The sequence below is a fragment of the Podarcis filfolensis genome (assembly GCF_964270895.1).
Source record: "Podarcis filfolensis genome assembly, chromosome: 7".
Lineage (NCBI taxonomy): Eukaryota > Metazoa > Chordata > Lepidosauria > Squamata > Lacertidae > Podarcis > Podarcis filfolensis.
The window spans coordinates 36,368,154-36,393,773 of NC_139603.1; the positions used below are offsets into that span (position 1 = coordinate 36,368,154).

Here is a 25,620-nt window from a genome sequence, read left to right on the forward strand (position 1 = left end):
AGGAATTTGGATTTGATATCTCGCTTTATCACTACCTGAAGGAGTCTCAAAGTGGCTAACATTCTCCTTTCCCTTCCTCCCCAACAAACACTGTGAGGTGAGTGAGGCTGAGAGACTTCAAAGAAGTGTGACTAGCACAAGGTCACCCAGCAGCTGCATGTGGAGGAGCGGGGAAGTGAACCCGGTTCACCAGATTACAAGTCCACCGCTCTTAACCACTACACCACACTCACCTGTCCCTTTTTGAGATCTCTTCTAGCTTGGAGCCTGGCCTGGGACTGCTCTGACTTTCCCCCAAGCCTTTGCAGGGGACTCTTAACTACATCTGGCTCATGTTCTGGTTGCTACCCCATTGATGTTACTGCAGGCAAGTCTCCTGTTTACTGAAGAGCCCAGTGAATACAGGACACTTAGCCATTGAACCCAGAACCTTCTGCATCCAAAGCAGATGTTCTACCACTGAGCTAAATCGCTTCCCCAAGGACAAAGAGAGTTTGTTTCTTTGTGTTTTTTCTTGATACCATGCTTTGGAAGCTTCTGTGTGATGGTTTATATATCTACAAAATAAACTAATGGGAGGTGTGAGAATGCAGAGGAACATGTAGTTCTCTTCTGAGTAGGGGGAAGAAAGAGAAGACACACACCCTGCAAAAAGGACATATTTCTCAGTGTTTTATATGAAAGGTGCATTTGATAACTGTTTTATGTGCTTAAAGTCTCCTGGGTGCCAAGCAATTGTAATTTCCTTTCTTGCAAAGCTGCTACCATCCTGAGATTTTATTTGAAAGGAGAAAAAAATTGAAGAGCAGAAGAAGATGATTGGGAATACTCCTATCAAGCCCAGAAGGCAGGAGCTGTCCAGTGATGGGGCATATTATGGTGTATTAGCTATAACAGCTTTCTGTGTGGCCTCCATTGAAACAGAGCTCTCTCTCTCTGGGCAATCAGGTCACGTCACCCATCACCTTTCTTGTCCCTTCAGCAAATGGCCAGAATGTAATACTGGCTATTGTATTTCCAATAAAAAAATAATTCTAAAGAGAAATCATCTCAAAAGTTGAGGATAAGGAACCTTCTTTAAAAAGGGGAAAAATCACAATGTGTGCAATGATGAAGCAAGAAATGGCCTGAATTTTGAACCACATTAGCCTTTCTATGGTTTTTAATGCAAACATGTGCTCACTGTAGAACATTAAATGTTAGAAAGACATTATAGTTTCTCTGGGCTTCCATTTTAAAGTTCCATCCCTGCTGCAAATACATTTATAAAGAAAAATCAGTTTTAAAATCATTGCTTCCTGGTGGTTAGTTGTTTGTATGGAGTCTGGAGTGCAGTCTATTCACAGTGTTTAAGATTTCTTTTTTTTTATTACTATTGCTATTTAATTATTAAGATTCTGTAGATGTTCCTTGTAAAATTGACACCAAGATGGATGAATATAAACAAAGCCAGCCACATTTTTATTTGGCATGGCTCCTTTGCCTTTAGCACTATGATTGAGAAATGCAAAATTCAGCAGACAAAAGGCAGCATTGAATTTATTTTACCTGTCAAGCAGCAGCTGCATAAAATAACTTATTTTCCATCTAGAATATAAAAGTCACCTTTCAAGAGTTGTTGACAGTGACATATAAAATGTTATATGTTTCCCAATTTAAAACTAACATATGTATTTTTATATCTCTTGTGCAAAAACTAAAAATACTGCATACTGGGGGATAAAATTAAAATATTAATTTATTTGTGGTAGAGTTACAAAAAGAAAGGGATGCAAATAAACTGCTAGAGAGAGAACAAAAAATGGAATATAAGAGATAAAAGGCTGGGGGTAAATTCATTGGCAGAAAATCTATTAAAAATTGAGCAGCAGACTGAAGCAATAAAAACTCAGAAAGCACAATAAAAAGAAAGCAAAATCACAGGAGCAACATATTCTAATTAAAGAACTGAAAACTAAGAATGGAAAAATCAAGGCTGATGTGGAGAAAAGCAAAGACACTCTGCAGGAATTAGGAAATTGATTGAAAAAGCTGACCCATAATCACAGATTGTCTAGGTTCAAACAAATAACAAACCGTGATTAAGTAAAAATGGAAGCAAAAGCTGCACTGGAGCAGCAGCCCATGAGCTCTTTTCATGAGATTCTAAACCATAGCTTAATGCCACATCTCAAGACAGCCATGGAAGGGTTTATGCAGGGGAAGGCATGAAAGGAAGGATCAATATGCCAAGGAAAAAAACTGCACCATACATCAAAAAAGCATATATTTAAGGCACCACATCAGTCTGCCATGCAAATTGTTGTGATATAAGTGTACTAGCCATTGAGTCAGAATGGCTCCCCCCCCTTCCATTTTCCAGCTTTGAGACATTCAGACTAACTTTAGCTTTATATTGTATTTAACAGTGTTTTGAGCCACTGTGTTTTGAAGTGACATACAATAATAGATGCACACAACAGCACAATAATTCCAGGTGATTTGTGCTGCTGAATGACTGGCTGTCATTTGCCTCCTTCCCTGTCTCTTCTATCTTTTCCCCACATCAGTAGAGGATAACTATTCTACACATTCTTTACTGGCGCAGAAAGGCAGGAGTGCTCAAGTAGTTGAGAGAGTTATCAAATCAAATACCTTTATTGGCATCACAGTATAAAATATGTCAGGTCACTGGGATAATTAAAAGGACAAGGGTGAAGCTGTTGAGGGTTGTAAGGTCACACTGTGATCATGTGCACTTAGATATTCTGCCTCACCCTGTCTGTTCCCCCAAAATGATGGTTCGTTGGGAACCCTTTTGGGTAAAATTGTGGCTAAAAAGGAAGCTACTAAAGCAGCTTTGTCCTGATCTTTGTCCTGATCTGCCAGGAGAAACTTCATTATAGGCCGGAGGTCCAACATTGTGCTCAGCATCAGTTGGTGAGGTCTACTGTGTAGAGAGCAATCTAAGAGAATGTGGTCCATTGAATTAGGTACTCCTTGGTTGCAGGCACACAAACGGGCTTGATATGGAGTATGTGAGCATCTACCCTTGGTCACTGTAGAGGGGAAGGCATTTAATCTCGTGAGCATAAAGATGGGAAGGGAGTAGTAGATCCTTTAGATATTTGGCACAGGTTCTGTAGGGTGTTGTAATACCTAAGGCCTCCGAAGAACAGGATCTCAGAGTATGAGGTAACAAGCACTGTCTTTCGTATTCATGGAGCTGCTGCTTGATTATTTGGAATATGTAACTTTTGTCACACGCTTCAAGGCTCTCGAAAGCAATGTCCAAACTACGGATTTTATCTTGAATTGCTTTAAGAGTGTTAAATTTGAAAGACTCGGGTTCAAGTTACCTGTTCTGTAATGAGGTTCACCAGTGACTTTGTACCAGTTTCTGTCAGTCTGGCCTACCTCAAAAGGCTATTATGAGGAGAAAAGCCAGGGGTGGGGAACCCACAGGTCACAAGCTAGATCTGACTCACAGGCAGATTTCTGAGTCTCTTCCCACCCATTCACTGGTTGTCCTCTGAGTACAAAGTTGTCTCCTTGTGAAACAATAAAAAACAACTATCAGTTCCTGCTTGCACTAGTTTCTCTTAGAAGATGTTTCTCTCATCCCTCACAACAGAATGTTACTGTCTAGATATTATATCTGTCTCTCTTTCACCACTATTCACAGTGATGTTGCATTCCTTCCCTACTACCCTTACCACATGTAGAAGGGAATGTCTGAACCAGAAGACCCCACATTTATGTGAATGCAGGTGATGCCTTTACCCTGGATAATGAATGGCATCAACTACCCTGACCTGAACCATTTGGAACCAGTTCTGGGAAAAATCTGGCAACTTCACAAAACTACTAACAACTGAATAAACTTGTAGCACCACACAAAGTCTGATTGGGTGGTATAGCTACATGGGTAGACCAAGTGATACTAAGCCAACCTATAAAAGGAACAGAGAAGAAAAACAAGACAAATTTAATTAAAAATTGGTTCTCAGGAGGATGGAGTCACATAGAAAATGTTTAACAAGTTCAAGAAGATGACTTCAGAATTGAAAGAACCCTTGCTGAACCTTGGGTTAGCTGAGTAACAATTTCCAGTGTGTGCGTGTTGTTATAGTAGGGTTTGAGAGTAAATTATCAACCCACATATAATGACTTGAAGCTATTTTATTTTGCCTTTTGTTTTTCTTACACTGTTTTCTCATAGGATGAAAGCAAATCGCACACTGTTCATACCTAGCTTTTACTTAAATGATATCTTATTTTAAGGAACTTGATGAGCAGGTACTAACTTTCTATGGTTTCCTCAAGTGTTTTGGTGTCTGTCAGGGCTGAACCCTGTGATCAGTGGCAGTGCCATGAATCGTTGCAGATATTCATCCTGAAGGTCAAAGCAGGGTGTTAGCAGCCCGAGATAAGCCGTTGTGCTTTAGTCTCTGCCTCTGTTTTCTAGAACTGTATTTAGACTGTATTGTGCTTTAACGGGTAAGCACAAGCTCAGACTCAGTGACCCGGATCTGCAATTTTAGTGGATCCGGGAGCATTTGTGCATTGCAAACATGAGCCCTGCAGAGTGCAGGTGTGGAAAGAGGTAGACTGAGTGAGATGCAGGCACACTGGCCAAAACACAACTAGGGCAATCAGCTTTGGCAGTGCCAACCACTTAACATGAGTGGAATCAGAATCCTAGTCCCCTTCCCATCTTGGGATTCCTGGTCTGCTTCTCTCTACCATGGCCACATGACCCAGAAAGCTGTCTGTGGGCAAACACCGGCTCCCTCGGCTTGAAAGTGAGATGAGCACTGCAACCCCATAGTCATCTTTGACTATCCAGGGGTCCTTTACCTTCTCTCTACCAGTACAAACAAATCCATCTAGCAGTTACCTTATCCAGCCCACGTTATCAGTTTCTCCTCAAGAATATAATGGGGTACTTTGTCAAATGTCTTGCTGACACCAAGATGCACTATATCCACAGCATTCCCCTTACAGGAATTTACTTAAAGGAAAGCACAGTCAATGACAACTTTCGAGAATTGTGAGCACTCAGGGAGGCTGTAGAGTGCAGACCACTGGAGAGATTTGAAGAATGAAAGAAAGGAAATTCACAACCCTCTACATTGAAAGTAAGGTAAGCACAACAAAAACCTGTGTGAATTTCACTGGCATTTCCCCTCTACTTTGCTAATTTTTGAATCCAATTTCTTTTTCTTGTTAGTTGATGGAGAATGGTTGGAGAGGAATTGCAGGAGAAATTTTCATCACAGCATTTCCACAGGGAGCAGTAATTGCCAGATCCACTTGAGTAATGCAATTGTCTGTTTCAAATAGCTTACATCACATTCCACCTAAACATTATTTCTGAATTGTTATGTAAATGTAATAACAGCAAGCAATTTATCTGCCATATCACAATCCTCACTGACCCAGTCCCTTTCCACTCCTTTCTTCCTGTTGAATGCTGGGAGAGATTGCTAAGGCTATATATTGTTCTGATGATAAGTACTGCATGACATACCCTGATGCAAGAAATGAATGGACTAATAATGAAATTAGAATGAAAATGAGCAGGAGAGAGAAAAGGTGGTTGGGACTAACGATGGAGATTGCCAACAGGATCTGAGAGCGATCAGGTTCCATATTGTCAAAGATGTGTAAACAGTTCTCAGAACAAAGATAAACTATGTTAGGACTTTTCCCCACATATGGGGAAAAGACAGTATCTGCCACCTTGTTGATTTATAAAGTACAATTTACATATTGATTACCTCCCAGCTGCTTTCTCTCCCTGAACCAACAGCCCCACCTGGCAAACCAACCTCTCTTTTTTCAGTTCTAATGAGGAGTTGCTGAAGGAACTAAATTCATGCTTATTTTTATTTGTTTATTCAAAAGAGAAGAATAATCTGCGTTAGATTTTACACAGGTTTTATTTGAAGCATGTATAACTGGGCTTTCCTATATAGTTCAAGGTGGCTTACAAGAATATTAGAAACAGCCAAGTACAACAAAGACATAAGCCAATGGGTCTTACTCCTGCATAAACACATGTAGGATTGCCCTATGGGGCACCCATCAGCTGCACAGGTGTGACATGGTGTAAGGCAGTTTTCTGTCATCCTATGTTCCCATCAGACCCAGCAATCTTGGCCAATGGGAGTTATAGTTCAGCAGCTCCCCACCCTGCTGTATACCTTTGATCCCTTATAGGGGCAAGAGTGTGGTTTTGGCTAGGGGGGGAAATATCAGACTACAGTATACAGAGCATAGGGCTGATATCAGAGTACTTTGGTATTTTGCTGTAAATAACAGGACCGTGAAATGTAGTTAAACTAAGGAGGCTGTTTTTCTGGCTTTCTTTACATGATCTTCAAATGACATTACATAAAAACATATGGAAAGCCCAGCTGAATCAGTGCAATGGTCCATCAAGTCCATCAGTCCATTCTCACAGTACCCAATCAGATGCCCAGGAGAAGCCTGCAAGCAGAAATATGGCTCTCAGGCTGAAAAAGTTCTCTCACCTTTGACTTAGACTAATCGGCTTGTAGCGCAAAAATTAAGCTTTTTCCATTCAGAATCGTTCATGCTCACCCTCAACATACCACTTTCAATCCAGATTGATTCCGTATCCTGCCACCCACAGGCATATCATGACTTGATGTGCATTTGGAAACCCTCCCCCTGGTTAGCTTATTCATGCCTTTTTTGCCCTACAAACAATCCAGGTACCATAAATGGAGGAGGATGTGTTGATTGTGATTTTGGTATACGCCCACCATCCATCATTGGGCAGGTGTGGATTCATGCAATTGTATTTTCACATGGGCACACTGCATGGTAATGCAGGATCAATCTGCAGAGAGCTTTTGTTTTTGGAATGAAATAATATTCTCAAGAAATGCTTTTCAGGGGCAATAGATCTAAATTGTGTGTGGACTATGTTGTTTCTAGAATAAAATTTGTGTACACAGCCTGTCGGATATCACCCTTAGCCTTTAAGGATTTTTTCTTATTTTAACAGTAACGCATACACATCACATTTTTTGCTTGCTTGCGGTGAGCAATGTAGTGAGGATCACAGGATCCAGGAATGAGGACTTCAAACTCAAAGGCAGAGCTTACATCTATGTTTTAGATTTTCAGTACTTGGTAGGAAAGCAACAAGGAGCAAAAGGCTTTCTGAAGTGTGGGGTGCTTTCATCTTCCAAATCTCAATACCTTCTTTCAAGAGTGGAAGCTTTTGGGGATTTTTTTTGCTCCTCTCCTATTTCCTGGAAATAGTCAATAGGAGCATAAAAGGAAGTCTGTGATCACAAACCAATCACATTCCAATGTTTTCACCTCAGTTTACTTCCACATAATATGTTTGTGATCCAAGTGCAATTAGTACAAGTCTCTCAGGAAAAGGTGCAATACTAATTTTTTTACTCCAAGTTCTTGGTCTGAACAAATGCAATACTTCTGTCCATATATTTTGCCATTGCTGATGCAGTTACCATTCCTGGAAAACTCTTTAGCTGAGAGGTTATTCTAACAGAGAATTTGCTCCAATAAATTACCATTGGAGAGATTATATTGTTCAACCTGAGCAAACACCTCTGCATTAAGAAGGAGATGGCACCCTGGAAATAAATTGAGCAAGCGGCATTCTGAAAAGAATTCACAACCCCATCAAAAACCTACAATTCCTTGGAGAAGCCACTCAGTTAACTGTTGCTGCAATATACTAATGGAAAGCTGAACTGAAAGGAGAGTGATGAATTATGATACTTTTCTGAGTTTTCCCCCACAACAAACAAAACTTCTGTTTCTGTAGACTCTTTCTAAGCCCAGGTAATAAAATCCTTCTTTTTATTATAGTGTTGAAAGGTCCTCCCTCCAATTTTAATTATTTTTCCCTAAAGGGATAAAAAAATCCAAGATATATTAGATACCTTAGGGTACCCCAGTTTGTAGACATTTCTAAGACTGGGTATATTTGTAGGGATCATTTGTTTGAAGGCAATTCATTGTTTGAATGAAACTAAGGCTGCATTTGGATGTTGCTCTCTCCATGAGCAGGTGCTCCTGTGCTTTCTTCCGGGTTTCACTCCTGCACTGACATGCACACCTGGCTCCAACTCCAGCTTGGATTTTTGCCCCGGCCTTGTGCTTCAAGCAGCCTTAAACCCTTTAATCAGATGCCGGGATATTTGCTCATTAATCCAGTTGTTCAGTGTGAGTTGTGGTGAGCCTGAAGCCTTGGTCTAGGATGGTGAAGGAAGGGATTGCTACAAGGGTTGGCCAATAAGCATTCTGCACAGACAGACGAGGAAGGTGGGAGAGAGGTGGCTTCCTGGTTATTACAATGACTCTCCAACTTTGCACAACTGGTCCAACCCCCCCCCCCACTCCTCCCCATTGCTCAAGCCTAAGTCCTTGCACTGATTGGACAGTTACTTAGCATGCCATTGGATGCAAGCCAATATACAAAAATACAGCAGAGACTACCAGCCCTATCCCCCAGATGCAAAAGCATGCATTTACGGCTAGCAGTAGCACTCTTACATCTGCTGCTATTGATTGATTAAGGTGGAGAGGAAGCAAACGATCTGTGCATCCCAAAGTCAAGCCGCATCACTCAACCTAGGATCATATGAACTACTAGATGATCATAGAGTTGGTCCCTTCCAACTCTATGATTTCTATGATCCTCGCCTGCCTAGTAGGGGCATCATCCCAACCAATGATTCATTGCCAGTTCACCCATGAACTATCATCAACTCCCTGGTTTATTCAACCTCATCCACCCCACCATTGATTTTAGACAATCATTCATGGAAATCACCATCCCCGGATCTAGCTAAAACAAGGAATAAAGCCTGATGTCATCACCATTCACCCTCTCAAAATAGACAATATGCAGACATGAGTGGTTTATCTCCACTGTAGGTTTATTAACACCTTTACCATGCCGTTTTGCTTTGTTTTGAAAGTGCAAAAGCAAAAGGGGAAGGAAAAATATTCCTGTGTGTTCAGTCCTTTGGGTCAAGATATATACTAGTGAAGAACAGGGCACAGATGGCATTTTTGAGTCATTAAAATAGCAACATGCAGTTTTGCAAGCAACAGGAAGGATGCAGAGGAAATGACACTGGTGTGTGTGCCAGATGCATTGAGCAGAGATAGCTTCCGGGCACGGGTGCCTCCTTCTTTGAAGAATTGCTAACACCAGCACAACAGACATTCTGCAATACACAGTGTTTGAGTTTTAGGAAGAAATTCCGCATTCTGTATGTGCATGGATGAAATGGGGGGAAGAAAGTGTGGGAAGAGCACTGGAATAGGGAGCTTGGGGATATTGCAGAATCCATGGGTTGTGGTCAATAAAATTATACTCTTGAGTAGACCCAATGAAATTAATAGATGTAAGTTAGTCATGTCCATCAATCTCAATAGGTCTACTTTGATTAGAATTTAGTTCGCTACAACCTAATGTGTCTTTTGGAGTAGGACTGGCCACACGTTTGGTTGGAGTCTTTTAAGTCAGGGGTGTGGAACCTGTGGCCATCCTGATGTTGGAGGACTACAACCTCCTCCACTCCTGCCTGCTGACTGGGGCTGATGTGAACTGGATTCCATCAACCTCTGGAGGACCACAAGTTGCCCATCCATGATTTAGGCGGACTCAGACCAGGAAGGAAGCCCGAGGAGACCATGGATGGTTTGTCAGGGTCATTTTGAGTCCTATAGACAAGGCTGCAAATGGAAGGCAAAATGGGTTGGCAGTAGTAGTTCTGACTCCAGTTCTGCTGTACTTCCTGGATACAACAATTTTCTGTCTGAAGATACACGTTTGTTCCTCTGGTATCTTGCCAACTTTTTTTGCAGACCTTAACTGAACTGATTCACAAACTACAGGCTCAAACCCACGACCCTGAGATTAAGAGTCTCACACTCTACCCACTGAGCAGGTCTTAGGTGAGGGCAGGTGAGCAGAGGCAACTTTCTCAGTCCTTGCTACAGAGAGAAGAGACACCCACTGCCTCCTCTTGTTTCCCCCTCCATGTGGCACTATGGGAAGGGTTGGATTCCTTGGCTGAAATCTCTACCAAAATGCAATCCAGGAGCAGCAGTTCAGCAGCAGAGATGTGCTTTGCATGCTAGTCTGATCCCCAATGTCTCCAGGTAAGGCTGGGAGAAACCCTTGCCCCAAATCCTGGAGAGCCACTGTAGACAATAGGGAGAGGGGCTGCTCCTTCCATGACCACCCTTCTCACCTTGCAGAGAGAGAGGTGAGAGAGTGGAGAGACAGCTGCTCACAACATAGAACTATAGAATTGTTGAGTTGGAAGGTACCCCGAGGGTCATCTAGTCCAACCCCATGCAATCGCCCAAGGGTCCAATCCTCTATACCACGGTGCCCAGAAAGTAACTTGAAGTAGGACCAGGCACTCCCTTGCTTCGCTCGCCAACTTTTCCGCTCCAAACCCCGGAAGCGGCAGAACTCTGAGCAGAAGGCACCATGGGGTGGGGTTGCAGGGACTTCCTGCGGGGGGGGGGAGTTCTCTCCACCCACACCCCCGATCCTGTCCAGCTCCTGCTGCAGCGCAGGGGGGGGGGGATTCAGCTTTGTTCCTTCTGTTCACCCGCTGCTTGCCCTTCCAAATAAACGTGTCAGTGTAACGTGTAGCTCGACTCCAAAGGGGGCGGGCGGCGGGCGGGCGGGGGGAGTGCCCAACCTTTCCTCTGCCCCCGGGGAAGGTCCGATCCAGCGCAGAGGGTGCCTTCTCCTTCTCCTCCTCCCTCCCCCGCGCCCCTCCCCGCCGTGTTGACATTCGCGCGCCTCACTCCGTCCTTCCTGGTTCGGGAGGCGGGCGCGCGAGCCCCACCCCTCGGCGCTCGCCAGCTCCGCGCGCGTCCTTGCCTGGGCGAAGGTGCTTCTTGGACTGGAGGCTGCGGCGATCAAAGACCCCGGCGGCTGGCAGGAGGAGGCGGAGGAGGAGGAGGAGTGGGAGGCTGACCCCGAACTCGTGGGAGGAGGCGAGAGAGAGAAGGCGGTTGGGCAGCCACCCCAAGCCGGCGCACGCGGGCGCCCCTTTGGAGCTGCCCACCTGAGCGCACGGGACAGGAGCGGCGATTTGATTCGCGCCAGGCCACGCTTGCTGCGGAGGGAGGAGGAAAGCGGCGCCTTCCAGCCTCGTCTCGCTTCGTGACAGCGCCGACCGAGCCTGGGAGGGAGCAGATCCGAGGGGGATCTCCCCCAGCCAGCCACCCCCTCGCCACCCGCCCTCCTCCTGTCGTGGCAGCTGACGAGCCGACTCGCCCTGACCTGTGGGGTCCCCCACGCCGCCTTCGCTCTTCCCCGCCGCCACTCCAAGTCGCCTTCCTCGCGTGGGTAGAGGAAGTGGGTCTCCTCCGTGTCTCCGCGCCCGCCCGATCCCCCTCTCCGGGGGGTGGATGCTGCAGACCCCCGGGAGCCTGCGAGGCCAGAGCGCGCGACAGAGGACACCTGGGGTGCGTTATTGGGGCGCGAGCTGCGCCTCCTTTTGTACTCTTTTGTGCATTTGTGTGTGTCACTGTATGTGCGCGCGTTTGTGTGTGTGCGAGAAAAAGGGTGGCGCGGCTGCCGCTTGACGATAGCTACAATCTGTCTCACGTCTGTCTGGCGGCGCTGCGCCCAAGACGCGGCGCGGATCAGCCCGATCGTGGAGTATGTGTGTGTTTGTGTGCCTCTGTGTTGCGATCGCCAGGGGCTGTAGTGGAATTACTGGCTGGATCCCAGGCAGGGGAGAAGGCGGACTTGTTGTCCCTATCGATGTTGTGGCCTGAGGCTGATAAATAAATTCAGGCTACCACCAGCCTTAAGGGGCGCAAGCTGGTGGAACACGCCCAGCCCTTCCCTAATCTTTCTCTCCACTAAGGTAGTCGACTAAATCTTCCCCAGCGGTAGCTGCCAGAGTCGCGCGGGGGGGGGGGGCATTGTGCGCGCCCTTTGTGCCACAGCTGGCGTTATGGCATGCATTTCCCGCTCACCTGAGAAGGAGTTACGAGGCCTCCCGCAACGGGCCTGGACTGTGGTTGATGAAATGGGCGAGTAAACCTGCATGTATTGCTCCACGCTGCCTTGCGATGTTGCATAAGTGGGCGGGTTGTAAATATTTTTATGAATAAAAATTAATAAATAGTGTAACATGCCAGGGCATGAGCTGGAGAGGAAGTGTTGCAGGAAGGCAGTAACCGGTTTGCAGCACAGAAGTGTAGTTTTTCTCAATCCGGAATCCTCAACATGCTGCTTTCAAGCTAGATCCGTTCTAGACTTGATATACATTTGAAATCCCTCCCCTGGATTATGTTCCCTGCTCCTAAACATGCCCCAAGTGAATCAAGGAGGAAGTGGTGATTGTGATCTTGTGATGATCCCACCCATGATGTCGTTGGGCAGGTGTGGATACACCACCATGTTTTCAAAAGGACACACTGAGGGGTACTGCAGAATCAAACTGCAATGAGCTTTTATTTTTGGAAGGAAACCAGCTTATCAGAAAGCGCTTTTGGGGGGCATTTCTCCACTGTAGATCTAGATTGTTTGCGGACTACATAGAAAAAGGCAAGGACTCTGCCTCTATTGATCCTAGAACAAAATGTCGTGTGTACACAGCCTAGTATTGCAGAAGGGATATATACAAATGATTGCAAGAGAAAGTGGGATGAGCTGGGAGGCCCTGATCTCTTGTTGTTGCTGGTTATGCTGCTGCTCCTTTGTGAGTTTTGTATATTTAAGTGAGATGAAAATTGTCTAGCCAGCCTATGTGATACTCTTCCTGATACAATATAACAATTGTGGGAGAATAACAATTAGAAGAGACTGTGTTGCTTGAGGGACTACTCATAGGATAATGAACATGAAACTCTTGCCCTGAGGAAGTTCAGAGGAACTTAGAGTGCGCATACTCCTCAGTCAAGCTAAGTTGGTCCAATAGGAGAAGATAATCAACTGTGACATATAATCAAATGACAGAGGAGGGAGTTCACCTCATTTGGCAGTGGACCTTCTGGTTTATAAACTCGTTTGGAGTTTGTCCTGGTCACTGACTGAATGGGAGACCATCTGGGAATCCTGTTGTAGGCTGCCTGGAATTCCAGGGTGGAAGACGCCAAGCAGAGGCCTGCTGGATCAGACTAGAGGCCTGCCTACACCAGCATTGTGTTTCCCACAGTTACCTGCGCAGGTGGGAAGCCCATAAGCAGGAGATAAACAATAGACCTCTCCTGCTGCTGCTCCAGGACAATTTGTAGTATTCAGAGGTATGTTGCCTTAGATCCTTAAGGTAAAGGTAAAGGGACCCCTGACCATTAGGTCCAGTCATGGCCGACTCTGGGGTTGCAGCACTCTTCTCGCTTTATTGGCTGAGGGAGCCGGCGTACAGCTTCCAGGTTATGTGGCCAGCATGACTAAGCTGCTTCTGGCGAACCAGAGCAGCGCACGGAAACGCCGTTTACTTTCCCGCCAGAGCGGTACCTATTTATCTACTTGCACTTTGATGTGCTTTCGAACTGCTAGGTTGGCAGGAGCAGGGACCGAGCAACAGGAGCTCACCCCGTCGCAGGGATTTGAACCGCCGACCTTCTGATCAGCAAGTCTTAGGCTCTGTGGTTTAACCCACAGTGCCACCCACGTCCCTCTATCCTTAAGGTACTATACAGTAAATAGCCATCACGACTGGTAGTGATGCATGAATTTGTCTAATCCCTTTTAAAAACAGCCCAAATTTGTGGCCTATACCACTTCTTGAGGTACCAAACTCCATAGTTCATTTATGTGCTGTGTAATTCCTTTTTTCTGGCCTGAATCTTCTATAGCAAAGTACTTTTATCTGTCTTGAATCTTCCACACCCAAGCTTCATTGGATGACATTGAGTTCAGGTAATATGAGAGTTATTCCACTGCTCCTGATCATTTCTACAACTTTTCCAGCTATACAGTATCTTTCTTGAGATGTGGTGACCAAAACTGTACAACATATTCAGAGTGTAGTTTCATATGATACGAAAGCTTTCTGATATTGGTAGTTCTTTTCCTGATTACTTTTCTAACGATACCTAACATAGGTAGGTGAACATTACAGTATTTCACAGTTGCCACACACTAGATCAATGTTTTAATTGAGCTTTCCACTGTGATCCTGATATCTTTTTCCTGGTTCAGACCTAATCAGTGTGCATGTAAGGTTGGGATTGTAGACCCCCCCAAGTGAATTACTTTACACTTGCTTATATTAAACCACATTTGCCATTTTAATTCCCCTTCAACCAGTCTGGAGAGATTCCTTTGGAGATCATTGCAATCAGTTTTTTGTTTTTTGGTTTCTCCCCACCCTGAATAATTAGGTGGCATCAGCTTTGCTAGCTCACAATTCACTCATAACTCTGGGTCTCATAAATACTCCAGATCTTATCAATCTGACTTCAAATCTGAAACCTTCCACCTCCAAAACACACATGCCCACTTTTAAGATAGTTGCAGTTGGAGCTCCTGAAGGACTTGCTGTATCTTGGATACTTGTGTCATATGGTGTTGAAATATCATTGCAGGTTATTCATTTGAACTTTTCAGGATATTCTTATCTCACACTTGAACTTGGTAACAATGGTATGATTGTTGCGTGTCCTTGTTGATCGTAGTTGTTAGAGAACACATCAGCCATGCAAGCTTATTTTTGACCTCGTGCTTCATACAGACTACCTCATGTCTATGCAAAACATTTCATAACTTATTCGCTTGGCCTTTCCCCCCTGACAATTGTGTGCTTGGAGGATATTCTTTAAAAGGTCCACAAACTGTCATTTTATACTAAACATAGTACTGCAATCTATCTGATATGGTAATTATAAGTTAAGTTGAAAAGAATGAGGCAACATTAAATAAACAGTTGTTAGCCTACTCATGATTTGAAAGACTTCTACATCATTTTTACCCCTCTTGCACATACATATATAGAGAGATAATGTTAGCAATTGAAAATGACTTTATTCCAAGGCTGGAAACAGCTCCACTTTAAAACAAGTGCATTTCAGTTGTTTAATACAGTGGTACCCCGGGTTACATACGCTTCAGGTTACAGACTCCGCTAACCCAGAAATAGTACCTCGGGTTAAAAACTTTGCTTCAGGATGAGAACAGAAATCGTGCTTCGGTGGCGCGGCAGCAGCAGGAGGCCCCATTAGCTAAAGTGGTGCTTCAGGTTAAGATCAGTTTCAGGTTAAGAACGGACCTCCGGAACGAATTAAGTACTTAACCCGAGGTACCACTGTAGTTTCGGGAGGTGGGGGGTGCGATTGCTTTTTATAAGCTGCTTCAAGCACAGGGAGTGGCAGGATTTTTGAGAGCATCTCATATTGGTCAGTTGTTGCAACCAGTGGCGAAGCACTACTGGGAGCGGAAAGCAGCCGGGGGCATGGCTGGCATGCCCCGGGGGGTGACGCACACCCCGGGGGGCATGGCATGCATCCCGGGGGCGTGGTACGCCATCTGTGAGGGCATGGTGCGCATTCTGGGGGCATGGCATGCTGCCTGTGGGGGCGTGGTGCCCGGCACACTGGGGAGTGCACAGCGTGTGTCGGGGGCGCCGCGATGGCACCCTACCAGAATAGTGGTGCTGGGGGCGGTCCGCTCCCTCCACCCTCCCGTTCCTCTGCCAGTGGTTGCAACAATGTAGTTTGAAAGTGTTTCAAAAACCAAAACACATATTTAAAAACATGAAAGTGCTCCAGTCACTTTGCTGTACGCTAAAGGTATGTGGTGTTGTTGTTGTTGTTTGTTTTAAAAATACCATAATATGCTACCTGGAAAACACAGTACAGTCGTACCTCGGGTTAAGTACTTAATTCGTTCCGGAGGTCTGTTCTTAACCTGAAACTGTTCTTAACCTGAAGCACCACTTTAGCTAATGGGGCCTCCCATGCCACCGCGCCGCCGGAGCACGATTTCTGTTCTTATCCTGAAGCAAAGTTCTTAACCTGAAGCACTGTTTCTGGGTTAGCAGAGTCTGTAACCTGAAGCGTATGTAACCCGAGGTACCACTGTACCCTTATATTTCTGAAACTGAAATGTTGGTTCAAATTGCTGGCTGGGATCAAACTGAAAATATTGATTGCTATTTTACAACAAGGTCCTTTAAAGCACCGTTACCTCTGTATGATAGATTAAAGAAGACCTCACAGACAATTATAGGTCAGACCTCAGCATACGTTTGAAATTCATTGTGGCCAGGCTGATAATTCCAGGTTATAAATAACTCTCGTTTCACCAAGGACACCATTCAGAAGAGAAAACTTGATTGCTTTTCAAAATCATAATGTAAGCAGACCAAAGGATGTGACAGCCTTACCTAATTTGATGCCACCCAGCTGTTTTAGATTACAGCTTCCATCATCTCTGACCATTGTCCTGGGAGGGCCAGTCTGGAAGTTGAGGAAGGCTGGGGGGTTGAATAATCACATAGCTGAATAATCTGTACAGAGAATGCTAACATTGAATAATTGTAGCCTTGAAGGGTTGAGACATGCTTTGTATGTAGAAGTTCCCAACTTCCCTAGCATCTCCAGGAAAGGGTAGAAAACATCTCTCTGCCTGAAACCTTGGACATTTGTTGCCAGTCTGTTTAAACCATATGAAGGCAACCAGCGTTAGAAACTCAGATATATAAGCTAATCACCAAATGCCACCTTAAACCTAGGTTACGATCACCACAATGATCGTCCCTTTTTTTGCAATGGGTTTATTATTATTCTTGATATTCATTTCATTCATTTCATTTCAATACCACTTTATATTTTAAAGAAAAAACCCTCAAAGTGGTTTGCAACACATTAAAACATCAAATAAAACAATCCAAGATAAAACATATGCAAGCTTAAAGGAAAATATTTCAGATCCTTCTCTACATGGCATTTTGCTTTCCCCGTATTTATTTACCTCCTTAATTTATATTGCGGCTCCATAGCAGAAATACTCTAAGAAGCCATTGTCAGACTAGGACCTGGGAGATCAGGGTTCAAATCCCCACTCAGTCAGGAAACTCACTGGGTGGCCCTGGGCCAGGCACACCTTCTTAACCTACCTCACAGGGTTGTTGTAGGGATTAACTGAGGAGGAAGGTGAACCATGTGCTCCTTGGAGAAAAGGGTGGGATATAAATAAGCTCTTCTGCTTACCTGCTTAAGAAAGCTGGAGAAGCCAGCCAGATGTCAGTCACCAGCCTGGCATCCAGAGATCTCAATGTCTTCGCAATTGGACGCATGACAGTGACAAAACGCACCTGGCACCTGGCTAATTTCAAACGCTGTAGGCAACCTGTGACCTATGGGCTGCAAGCGGCTCTTGTGGGGCTTCCCTGTGATCCCCTGCCAATTTATTCCACTGCCGTCTGGGCTGCTGGATTTTGCTGTGCCGTTGTGATGGGTGCCATCCTGCCCACGTAATCATGTTCCTCCTCCAGCACACCACACAGCTGTTTGGTGCACTGGGGGATTGCGGTTGTAAAGGGGAGAATAGCGCACAGGGAGGCATAACCTCTAGCTGCTGCATGTGGCCTTCAGGGACAAAAAGGTAACTTCTCCCTGGATTGTAGATATAATACTCAGATACAGTCTGGCTCTATATAATGCGTCTTCCTTCCTGGTTTAAACATGCAGCATAACTCTTGGGCTAAAGCATTCTTTTGTGTGGTTTGTGGTGATGTGGCTTGACACTCGAAGCAGATTTCATGAGGATTCAATTTCAAGCACTCTCCATGCTATTTGGTGTTCATTTAAAGCAGGTCTCAGGAATAACATCTTCTAAAGTACTTCAGGCTGAAGTCTCTGCGGCCCAGCTGCACACTTTGTTCCTGCTCTCAGCTAGAGTGCAGGGAACTTTTGTTGAAATTACAATTTTGGCTGAGGTGAAGCCCATATTCTCCCCTTTGCTTCGCAATTTAAAACTCCAGATGGCATACCTAGCAGTGGAAGAGAAATCCTTAAGTGGCTACAGGGAATGAGCTAGAAGAATAGTGTGACCTGCATTCCCCCTTACAAAGTCAGGGGGGTTCATAAGTGTGTATCATTGGCCCGCATGATACTGTATCTGGCAGGAAGCCTTGGAGAAGTGCTGTGACTCACAAAACATAATGGACTCATAAAGCATAGTTGCCTTGACTGTAGGATGCCATACCCTCCAACATTCCTCATGAAAATAGTGACATTCCATTCTAAAAGCATGGTGACTGTCATTGCAGGGGTCACTTAGAAGGTGACTGCTCAAGTCCGAACAGAAAGCTAAAATGGCTTCAGGGTGGTGAATCATGATGACTGGAAGCAGTGCATGGTTTTGTTACTGGAGTCATAGCTTCTATGTTCCCAGTTTTAAAAAGAACATTTCTGCTGGCTGTCTCTAAAAGCACTTGGACGACACTTAGCTAAGTGGTGGAGACATCCCAGAAGAAAATGAGCAGCTATGGCCAGGTATAAGCTTCTTAATCACTGCTCTATACTACTCTCCTTAAGGGCTCCCTTTCCTCGCACATTACCAGTGTGATATGGCTGCTCCCTTACACCCCAAATTCATGGATTCTTCTTTGCACATGATTTGGAATTATTCTAAGCGTTCCAGAAAAATTCGTCTGAAAACTAGGAGCTGTCTTGGCATTCTGAGAATCAGCCTGAATCAGGTCTAGAGAAGAGACATTAAAAAACACTAAAGAGAAACACCACCCCACAAAAAGCTAAACCCTGTATCATGAACCCTGTCCAAATATAATCCCTTATCTAAAATACTTCAAGCTGTTATGGGACCAAGCAGCCCCATTCTCCCCATTTCTTGTTCTTTTTCATCTGGCACTTTCAACATTGCATAGAACCTATAAGTCACTTTTGTGCCTTTTAAACATTCTGTTTCCTTTTTGTTTACAAACTAATATACTTTAGCTATACTTAGGGAATCTCACAGATCTGAAGAAACCACTACCTTGTTTTTGGAGGTTCCATTCCCTTCCAAACTGATATACACCAGACCATCCAAATTCAACATTCGAGGAGATTATGGTGATTAGACCACGAGTGGGCAAGGTATTTTACAGAGTAGCACAACCCAAAGCCACACTTCTGACCCAAATAGCATTCTGCCTAAATTTAGACCAGATGTGTGGGGTAAGGGTGGAAACGGCACAGGTGGAGATGAAAAGGAGAATGGATGAGAGAAAGATGGATAAGGAGGAATAATTGTGAGCAAATGCTGTTGTACCATGGTGTGCATGTATGAGTGTGGATGCTTTGTTTTGGTTCAGAAGAAGGGGCATGTTTGGTCAACTCAAGGATTATGACAGCAGTTAAATTTTAGACATCTTTGCAAAAAGAAAGAGGTGGGTAGCATGATGTGAATGCTTGGCAAGAAAAGGCAACTTATTAATACTTTTACAGCTGTTGTTTTTCTTATGACGACTTAACTGAACTCGTTGTGGCTCAGTTACCAGGAGTCAAGTCAGCTTCCCACATTTCTATTCCTTTGCTTGCACTCTCAGGCTGGAGCTGACACCAAAATGTAGATGTGAGCAGTTGATCAGTGCCTTTCTGGGGGGGGGGGCGGGGAACTGCCTTAGCAACACTGGCACATACAGTCGTACCTTGGATCCCAAATGCCTTGCGACTTGAATGTTGCAATGCCTTTGGCTCCTGAACGCCTTAGGCTTCTGAACAGCGCAAACCTGGAAGTGAGTGTTTCGGTTTGCAAACATTATTTGGAACCCAAACATCTTCCGCTTGAGTGCAGGAAGCTCCTGCAGCCAATCGGAAGCCGTGCCTTGGTTGTTGAACATTTTCAGAAGTCGAACGGAGTTCCGGATGGGATTCTGTTTGACAGCCAAGGTACGACTGTATTTGTTTAATAAAATGATAAGGTGACAAAAGGTAATTCCAGAGATGTGGGGACAAGATGTCCTTGAAAGGATTTAAGTGTTGGGGATAAGTGAAACCCAAAGAAATTGGGAGAGGGCTTCTGGGATGTCACATCACCTTGGTTCCTTGGTTCCAATATTGTCACCTGGCTCATTTTTCAGTTACACTGTTCTGATTGTTTCATTTAAAGTTGCAGGGACCACATTTGTGTCCCTCCCCTTGTTCTCAGTGCTGCTGAGGGTGAGTGACAGCACTGCTACTTTGTCTGGTTTGGCAGTTTAAAGAGTGTCACACTTTGCTCTGTATGTGCGCATTCCTATGATAACTGTATTTACAATGGAAAGGCCCTGAGATTATTTTTAAAAAAGAAATATTATTTATTTATTTCCAAACATAAAAATAGTGTGTGTGTGTGTGTAGCACATGAACCTTTCAGGTTAAAAGATAAGGATGTGCCCTGCCCAACTGTTTATGCTCCATAATTTGATCACCCCATTAATCATGTGGGCGCAGAATACTTGAATGCCTGAGTACATGTACATGCATATGTCACAGCTTGCAATGTAATTGCCTGGAGGGATGTTCCTGCATGCTTTATTCCTGTGATCACTTGTTGACTTGCATTGGTTCCCTGTCTTGCTTGGGATAGGGGTGAAATAGTTCACTGTGCATATAGTCATAATTTTTTGAGAAACGTTTCTGACAAAGCCTGGCAAAATATATTGTTTCATATCCTGCGATATTATGGTGAACAGAGTGTGCTTTTAAGCATACCATTAAGGCACTATGTTGCCTTAATTTGTTTTCAGTCTTGTAATAAGAACAATGTTGTAGATTAAGGTTTTTACAAAAATCAGTAAGGTTAAAGCTTTGGTAAAATGCTTGTGACTTTTGAGTTTGGGCATGTCCTTTCTTTGTGCTTGTTTTTATTAATTTGTTTAGAATTGAGGAGGGGTGATGAATGAGGAAATGGTATTTGGTGCATTAAAATGGTATATTTGGGGTTTGAATCCAGATGATGGCAATTGTAGGGGTTTTCAAATTATGCTCTGCATGCATACATTGGATTGCACCCACTAGTCCAGAACAAGTTTGGGGGGGTGAGGGAGGAGGAGTGGGAAAGCGGCATATGCCACTTAGCAGTATGGTAAATTCCGCCCACTATTCCCCACAGAATATTTTCTTTCAGAGAAAATGCACCTCATCATTTATTTTGCTTTGGATTCTTTGCTTTAGTATGCAAATGAATTTGTGAACCCTTAAACTGCAGGGTTTCGTCAAGCCTTGCACATGAAATGGTGAAAAGGAATAAATTCTGCTATACAGGTGTTGGCTATTGAGGTGCTAATCTTCAAGTTCTTCTCAGTGGTAAGCCTCTTTCTTTGTGGGATAATATCCCGGGCCTTATTGCTTCAGAAGAAAGCAATGCCTCAAGAGGAATTTAGAACTGGCTGGAGATGGTTAGTGAATGAGATGTTACATCTTAGTTCTTAATTTTTCTTTCTTTCTATACAAAGTAGTTGCTATTAGCTTGTCAAGAAGCCTGTTAATCCACCTTTGGGAATCCTGGCTAAGTGAATGGAGATAATGTCATGCTTTTATCCCATATTGATTTTTTGACATGAGAATGCGGTAAGGAAAATATCCTTGTGTCAGTCAGGACACGAGCCAACCTGTAACCTTGATTTCATGGTACAAAACACTTTTCTTGTGTTGTGGAAGCAATAGTTTTTCAAACTCCTGGTTGAGTTAGAATTTTAGCGTATGCCTTTTATTAATAGGAACTTTTTATTTATTAAATTTCTATACCATCCTTCAGCCAAAGATCACAGGGCAATTTATAATATAAAAACACAAAAATAACAGTTTTAAAAGTCCGTAGATGGGCAGCTATGCAAACAGAATTGCCCCTTGTGTAAAATACCAGGTCGCATCACTTTGTAGGCAGTCTGTGGTGCACAGCAAGAAGGGAAAGCATTCAAGGGTTAGAAGGAGTAACTAGAAAGATGCATCTGAAGGTCCCAGGGTGGTTAGCAGTATAAAAATACAAAATATTTATAGCTATAGCGTAGAGATTGGTAAAACATGTCCTTTAACTTTACAGCATACATCCACCCATCCTCTAAACCCCTTTCTAGGATACTTATTCTGAGCAGCCAAATTCCCTCCCTCCTCCATTTTGTCCCTCTCAACCAACACCTCAAGATTTCATACTGCCTGTGAGCTCACGGGTGCTTGTTTGAGTTTTTAATCTATAAAAGTTTACACTCGCTTTAACCTCTATTTTGGGGATACCCAGGAAGACACCTGATTATGTGGAAAACACGCCTTTCTTTTGTGTGGCTGTCTTTTGATTCCTGACTGGTGGACATGCCAACATCCAAGTTTACTGTGAGAGGGAAGGATGTAGAAATGTCTTACTGTGCTTTTCTAAGAGACGCAGAGTGGCAGATTATTGCAACTTTTATTTATCCATCTAATGGTGAGATTCACGAGGAACCATGGCAGGGGTGCTCTGAAGCTCACAGATCTTCCTCTGGGCAACGTGTGTATGTCACACATTTAAGCAGAAGTTGCAAAAGAAGACATGGAAGTCATTCACATCTTCCCCTTTTCCTTGATGATACTCCGTCTCTTGTGGATAATGCATTCTGAAGGAAATTCTGCACCATTTCAAATGCTCAAAGAGGGTTTCTTTCATCCTGTTGTGGAAAAGGTCTTTCGCTGATTATACTTCAAGTGACAACTTCAAGATTCAAGTGACAACATAATTGACTATTCCTAGCAATATGTTTCCATGACAAATCAGTCAGTAGCTTCAAGTGACAGCAAACAAAATAGGTGTATAGAACAAAGACAGATAAAAAAGGAAGACAGGGCATCTCCCATCCTAGAAGAAGAAAACTACTTAGGCCAACTGCTTTAGAAGATGTATTGACTGTCAGGCCTCAAACAGCTTTCTAGTTCTAAAAGGGAGAAACGACTATTGGGATAACGTTGAGGTTTATCAAAGATTAATCTGTTACCTCTCTCTGCATGTGCTTCCAAAGAAACGCAGTTAAAAACAAATAAGGAGCCGAGAGTTCAAAGCCGTATTTTAGTATCATAATGCAGAAGTGTAATATTACTTGTTGCAAATTGTTTTCAAGCCTTTTGTCACTTCACAGATTGCGGTGACTTATGATTATTGCAAATTTGCTCTAGAAGCACTGTATACGATGCCTAGCAACTTCCACTGTGTGTGTGTGTTTTATAACAAGGTAGAAAAGGATGTGATGCCCCAGTTTCTCAGTAAGTAGTCTGTTCTGCAGGCAATATAAATTGTGACCAAAAAAAAAAAGCAGCTGAAATGCTGCTCTCTCCTGACATTCATTACAGTTATTATTTGGGTCAAGTTCCCCCCTTCTTCGATCTCTTTGTTCTGCAGAGATGGGTTTCAGTGAAAAGGTCAGGCTATATTTAATAAAGATGACATGAAACAGTAGCAGGCGTAGTACAGATGTGAGGCTATTGGCAGAATGTACAATAGGCTCCAGTAGTTTTGCGATGTGTTTTGCTCAACATAAGGATTGTATCTACTAGCTCTGTCTTTCCACAGCACCCGGTTCTTTTTTTCTTTGTCATTTTACATTGATCCATTTTCTAAGATGCCTTGTGCTGCACCATGCATAATATTTGCAGAGCTATGAGGTTTTCCACAGCAGTAGCAACTTTCTTTCTTTCTTTCTTTCTTTCTTTCTTTCTTTCTTTCTTTCTTTCTAAGCCAACTTCTGCATTCAGGATATATTATGCTAATGCCGCAGGGTAACATGCATTTCTTTATTTCTACAATTCTGCCGTGTTGGGGTTTCAAAGGATTTGCAATGTTCCGAAAAGGCCTGGTTTGTCTTGAGCAGGGGCAGCAGCGTAGCTAGCTGCTTGGGCACCCGGGGCAGCGCAAATGCCCTGCACCCGGGAGCAGGGCAAGCTGAGGCACAGCACACTGTGCAGAACTTCCATAGTCTGCAAGCCCCATGTTGCCGTTTTGGGCAGCATGGAGCCTGCAGGCATCACTTCTCAGGAGAGACATGTGGATAAGGCATGCTGCAGGCCAGGCCCCGCGGTCACCCCCCTCAGTGATGACACCCAGGGCAGCCCGCACCCACATACCCCCCTTCCTATGCCACCGGTCAGGGGCCGCATTGCATCGAGAGCAACCTTTGGGGGAGCCGTATGTCAGGGATGGGCAGCACCAGCAGCAAAAGTACTGGAGCAGTGGTTGTGACTTTTACTTTTCTATAGTAAGCTGCATTCCAGACATGCATAAGTCAAAGCTATCTACACACACATCTATCCGCTACCTAGACAAACAAGGGGTGTTATCCCAGTTCGAGGACAGATCCCAGCCAAGCAAAGGCACTCAAAGGTATAGAGCAGGGCTTCCGTGCATGTTGGCAGTGTGATGTAAGACGCCCCAATCAGGTGAAAGGCTGTGGCCCCTCCCAACACCAGCATCAACTCTTGGAAAACTAGATAAATAGTGATGTGGGGAGAAGTCACAATTTGGTTCTTCCAGGATAGTTCAAGTTTCTTATGTTTCATAGCAACATGGGCAGGATAAACGTTGCTGTGGCTCCTTGGAGGATGAGACTTTCAGTGGCTGCTTTCATGATATCTCTGCTTACCTTCACTGTTGGAGGCAATATGCCTCCGAATAGCAGTTACTGGGATTCACAAGTGGGGAGAACTTGCATAGACATCTGGTTGGGAACAGGATGCTTGACTAGTTGGGCCCTTGGCTTGACCCAGCAGGATTGTCTTATGTTCTTGTGATCTGGTAGGGTTCTTCTTATGTTCTCATCAGCAGAAGAATGTAAGGACCTAGCCTAAGGGAATGCTATTAGAAGCAAGAATTTCAGTGAGAATTCACTGTTTGTTTCTGTCATTTGATACAGAGTCCCATTTGGATTGTTGGTGTTTGTTCTATAGTGTCTGACACAATACTTTCTAGGATGCATTTAACTTTTGCAGACGTATGTTCCTTGAGATCTCTGTCCCTCCTTCCCTTCTCAGGCTGGGAATTTTTACCATTTTGCAGCACAATCCTATATATGTATATCCATTCGATCATAAATCCAGTTCAACAGGGCTTATGCCCAGGTGAGTGGGAACAGAATTGCTGTATTTGTTGATATACTTGGGCTCAGAGCATGGGGTGAAGGCACATGGTGCAGTGGAACTTACTAAATCTAAGCTGGCCTCAATGTGGTCAGTGTCTTGAGGGAAGACGTGGAAATTCCACATATGCTACCTTGTGCCTAACAAGAGAAGGGTAGGGGAGAAATGAAATAAATTCATGAGACTAATTTCAGTTTGTGATTGTGGTGTACTTGAGCTCCCTCCTCATAAGACTGAGTTATAGTGTAGGTGTTTAATTTAGTCTTTCCATTATAGGCTGGGTTTTGAAATCCATGAATGTGGTGAATGCAGTTTTATCATCCTATCAACACTGCGAAGAGAACATGATCTGAATAGTACATGAGGTTTTATTTTCTCAAATGTGTCGCCAGTGCAAAATTCCTCTCTGAAACAGGATAGAGCTGTTTGTAAATGTCTGTTGTGTTACTACAAATCGTATTCTCTGTCTCAGTGTGTGTGTGCTTTTAGAGATATATATTTTTAGTGATGAAGCTGGGAGTATTTTGTTATGTTCTTTGGCTTTGATACACACAT

At 44.0% G+C, this 25,620-nt stretch overlaps 1 protein-coding gene across 2 annotated transcripts in view; it reads left to right on the forward strand.

Annotated features, from left to right (window-relative positions):
- Nucleotides 1-10,702: 10,702 nt before the first annotated feature.
- The window catches only part of MBP (myelin basic protein), a 99,415-nt gene continuing 84,497 nt past the window's right edge, over nucleotides 10,703-25,620 (forward strand). Inside the window, exon 1 of one of the 2 annotated variants that reach the window (XM_083624048.1) lies at nucleotides 10,703-11,493. Coding sequence is in view for 1 of the 2 variants with exons in the window: in XM_083624047.1 (XP_083480173.1) it covers nucleotides 11,437-11,493 (57 nt within the window). In the remaining variant the exon portion in view is untranslated. The remainder of the gene's footprint in view (nucleotides 11,494-25,620) is intronic. The other variant, XM_083624047.1, reaches the window with a different exon arrangement.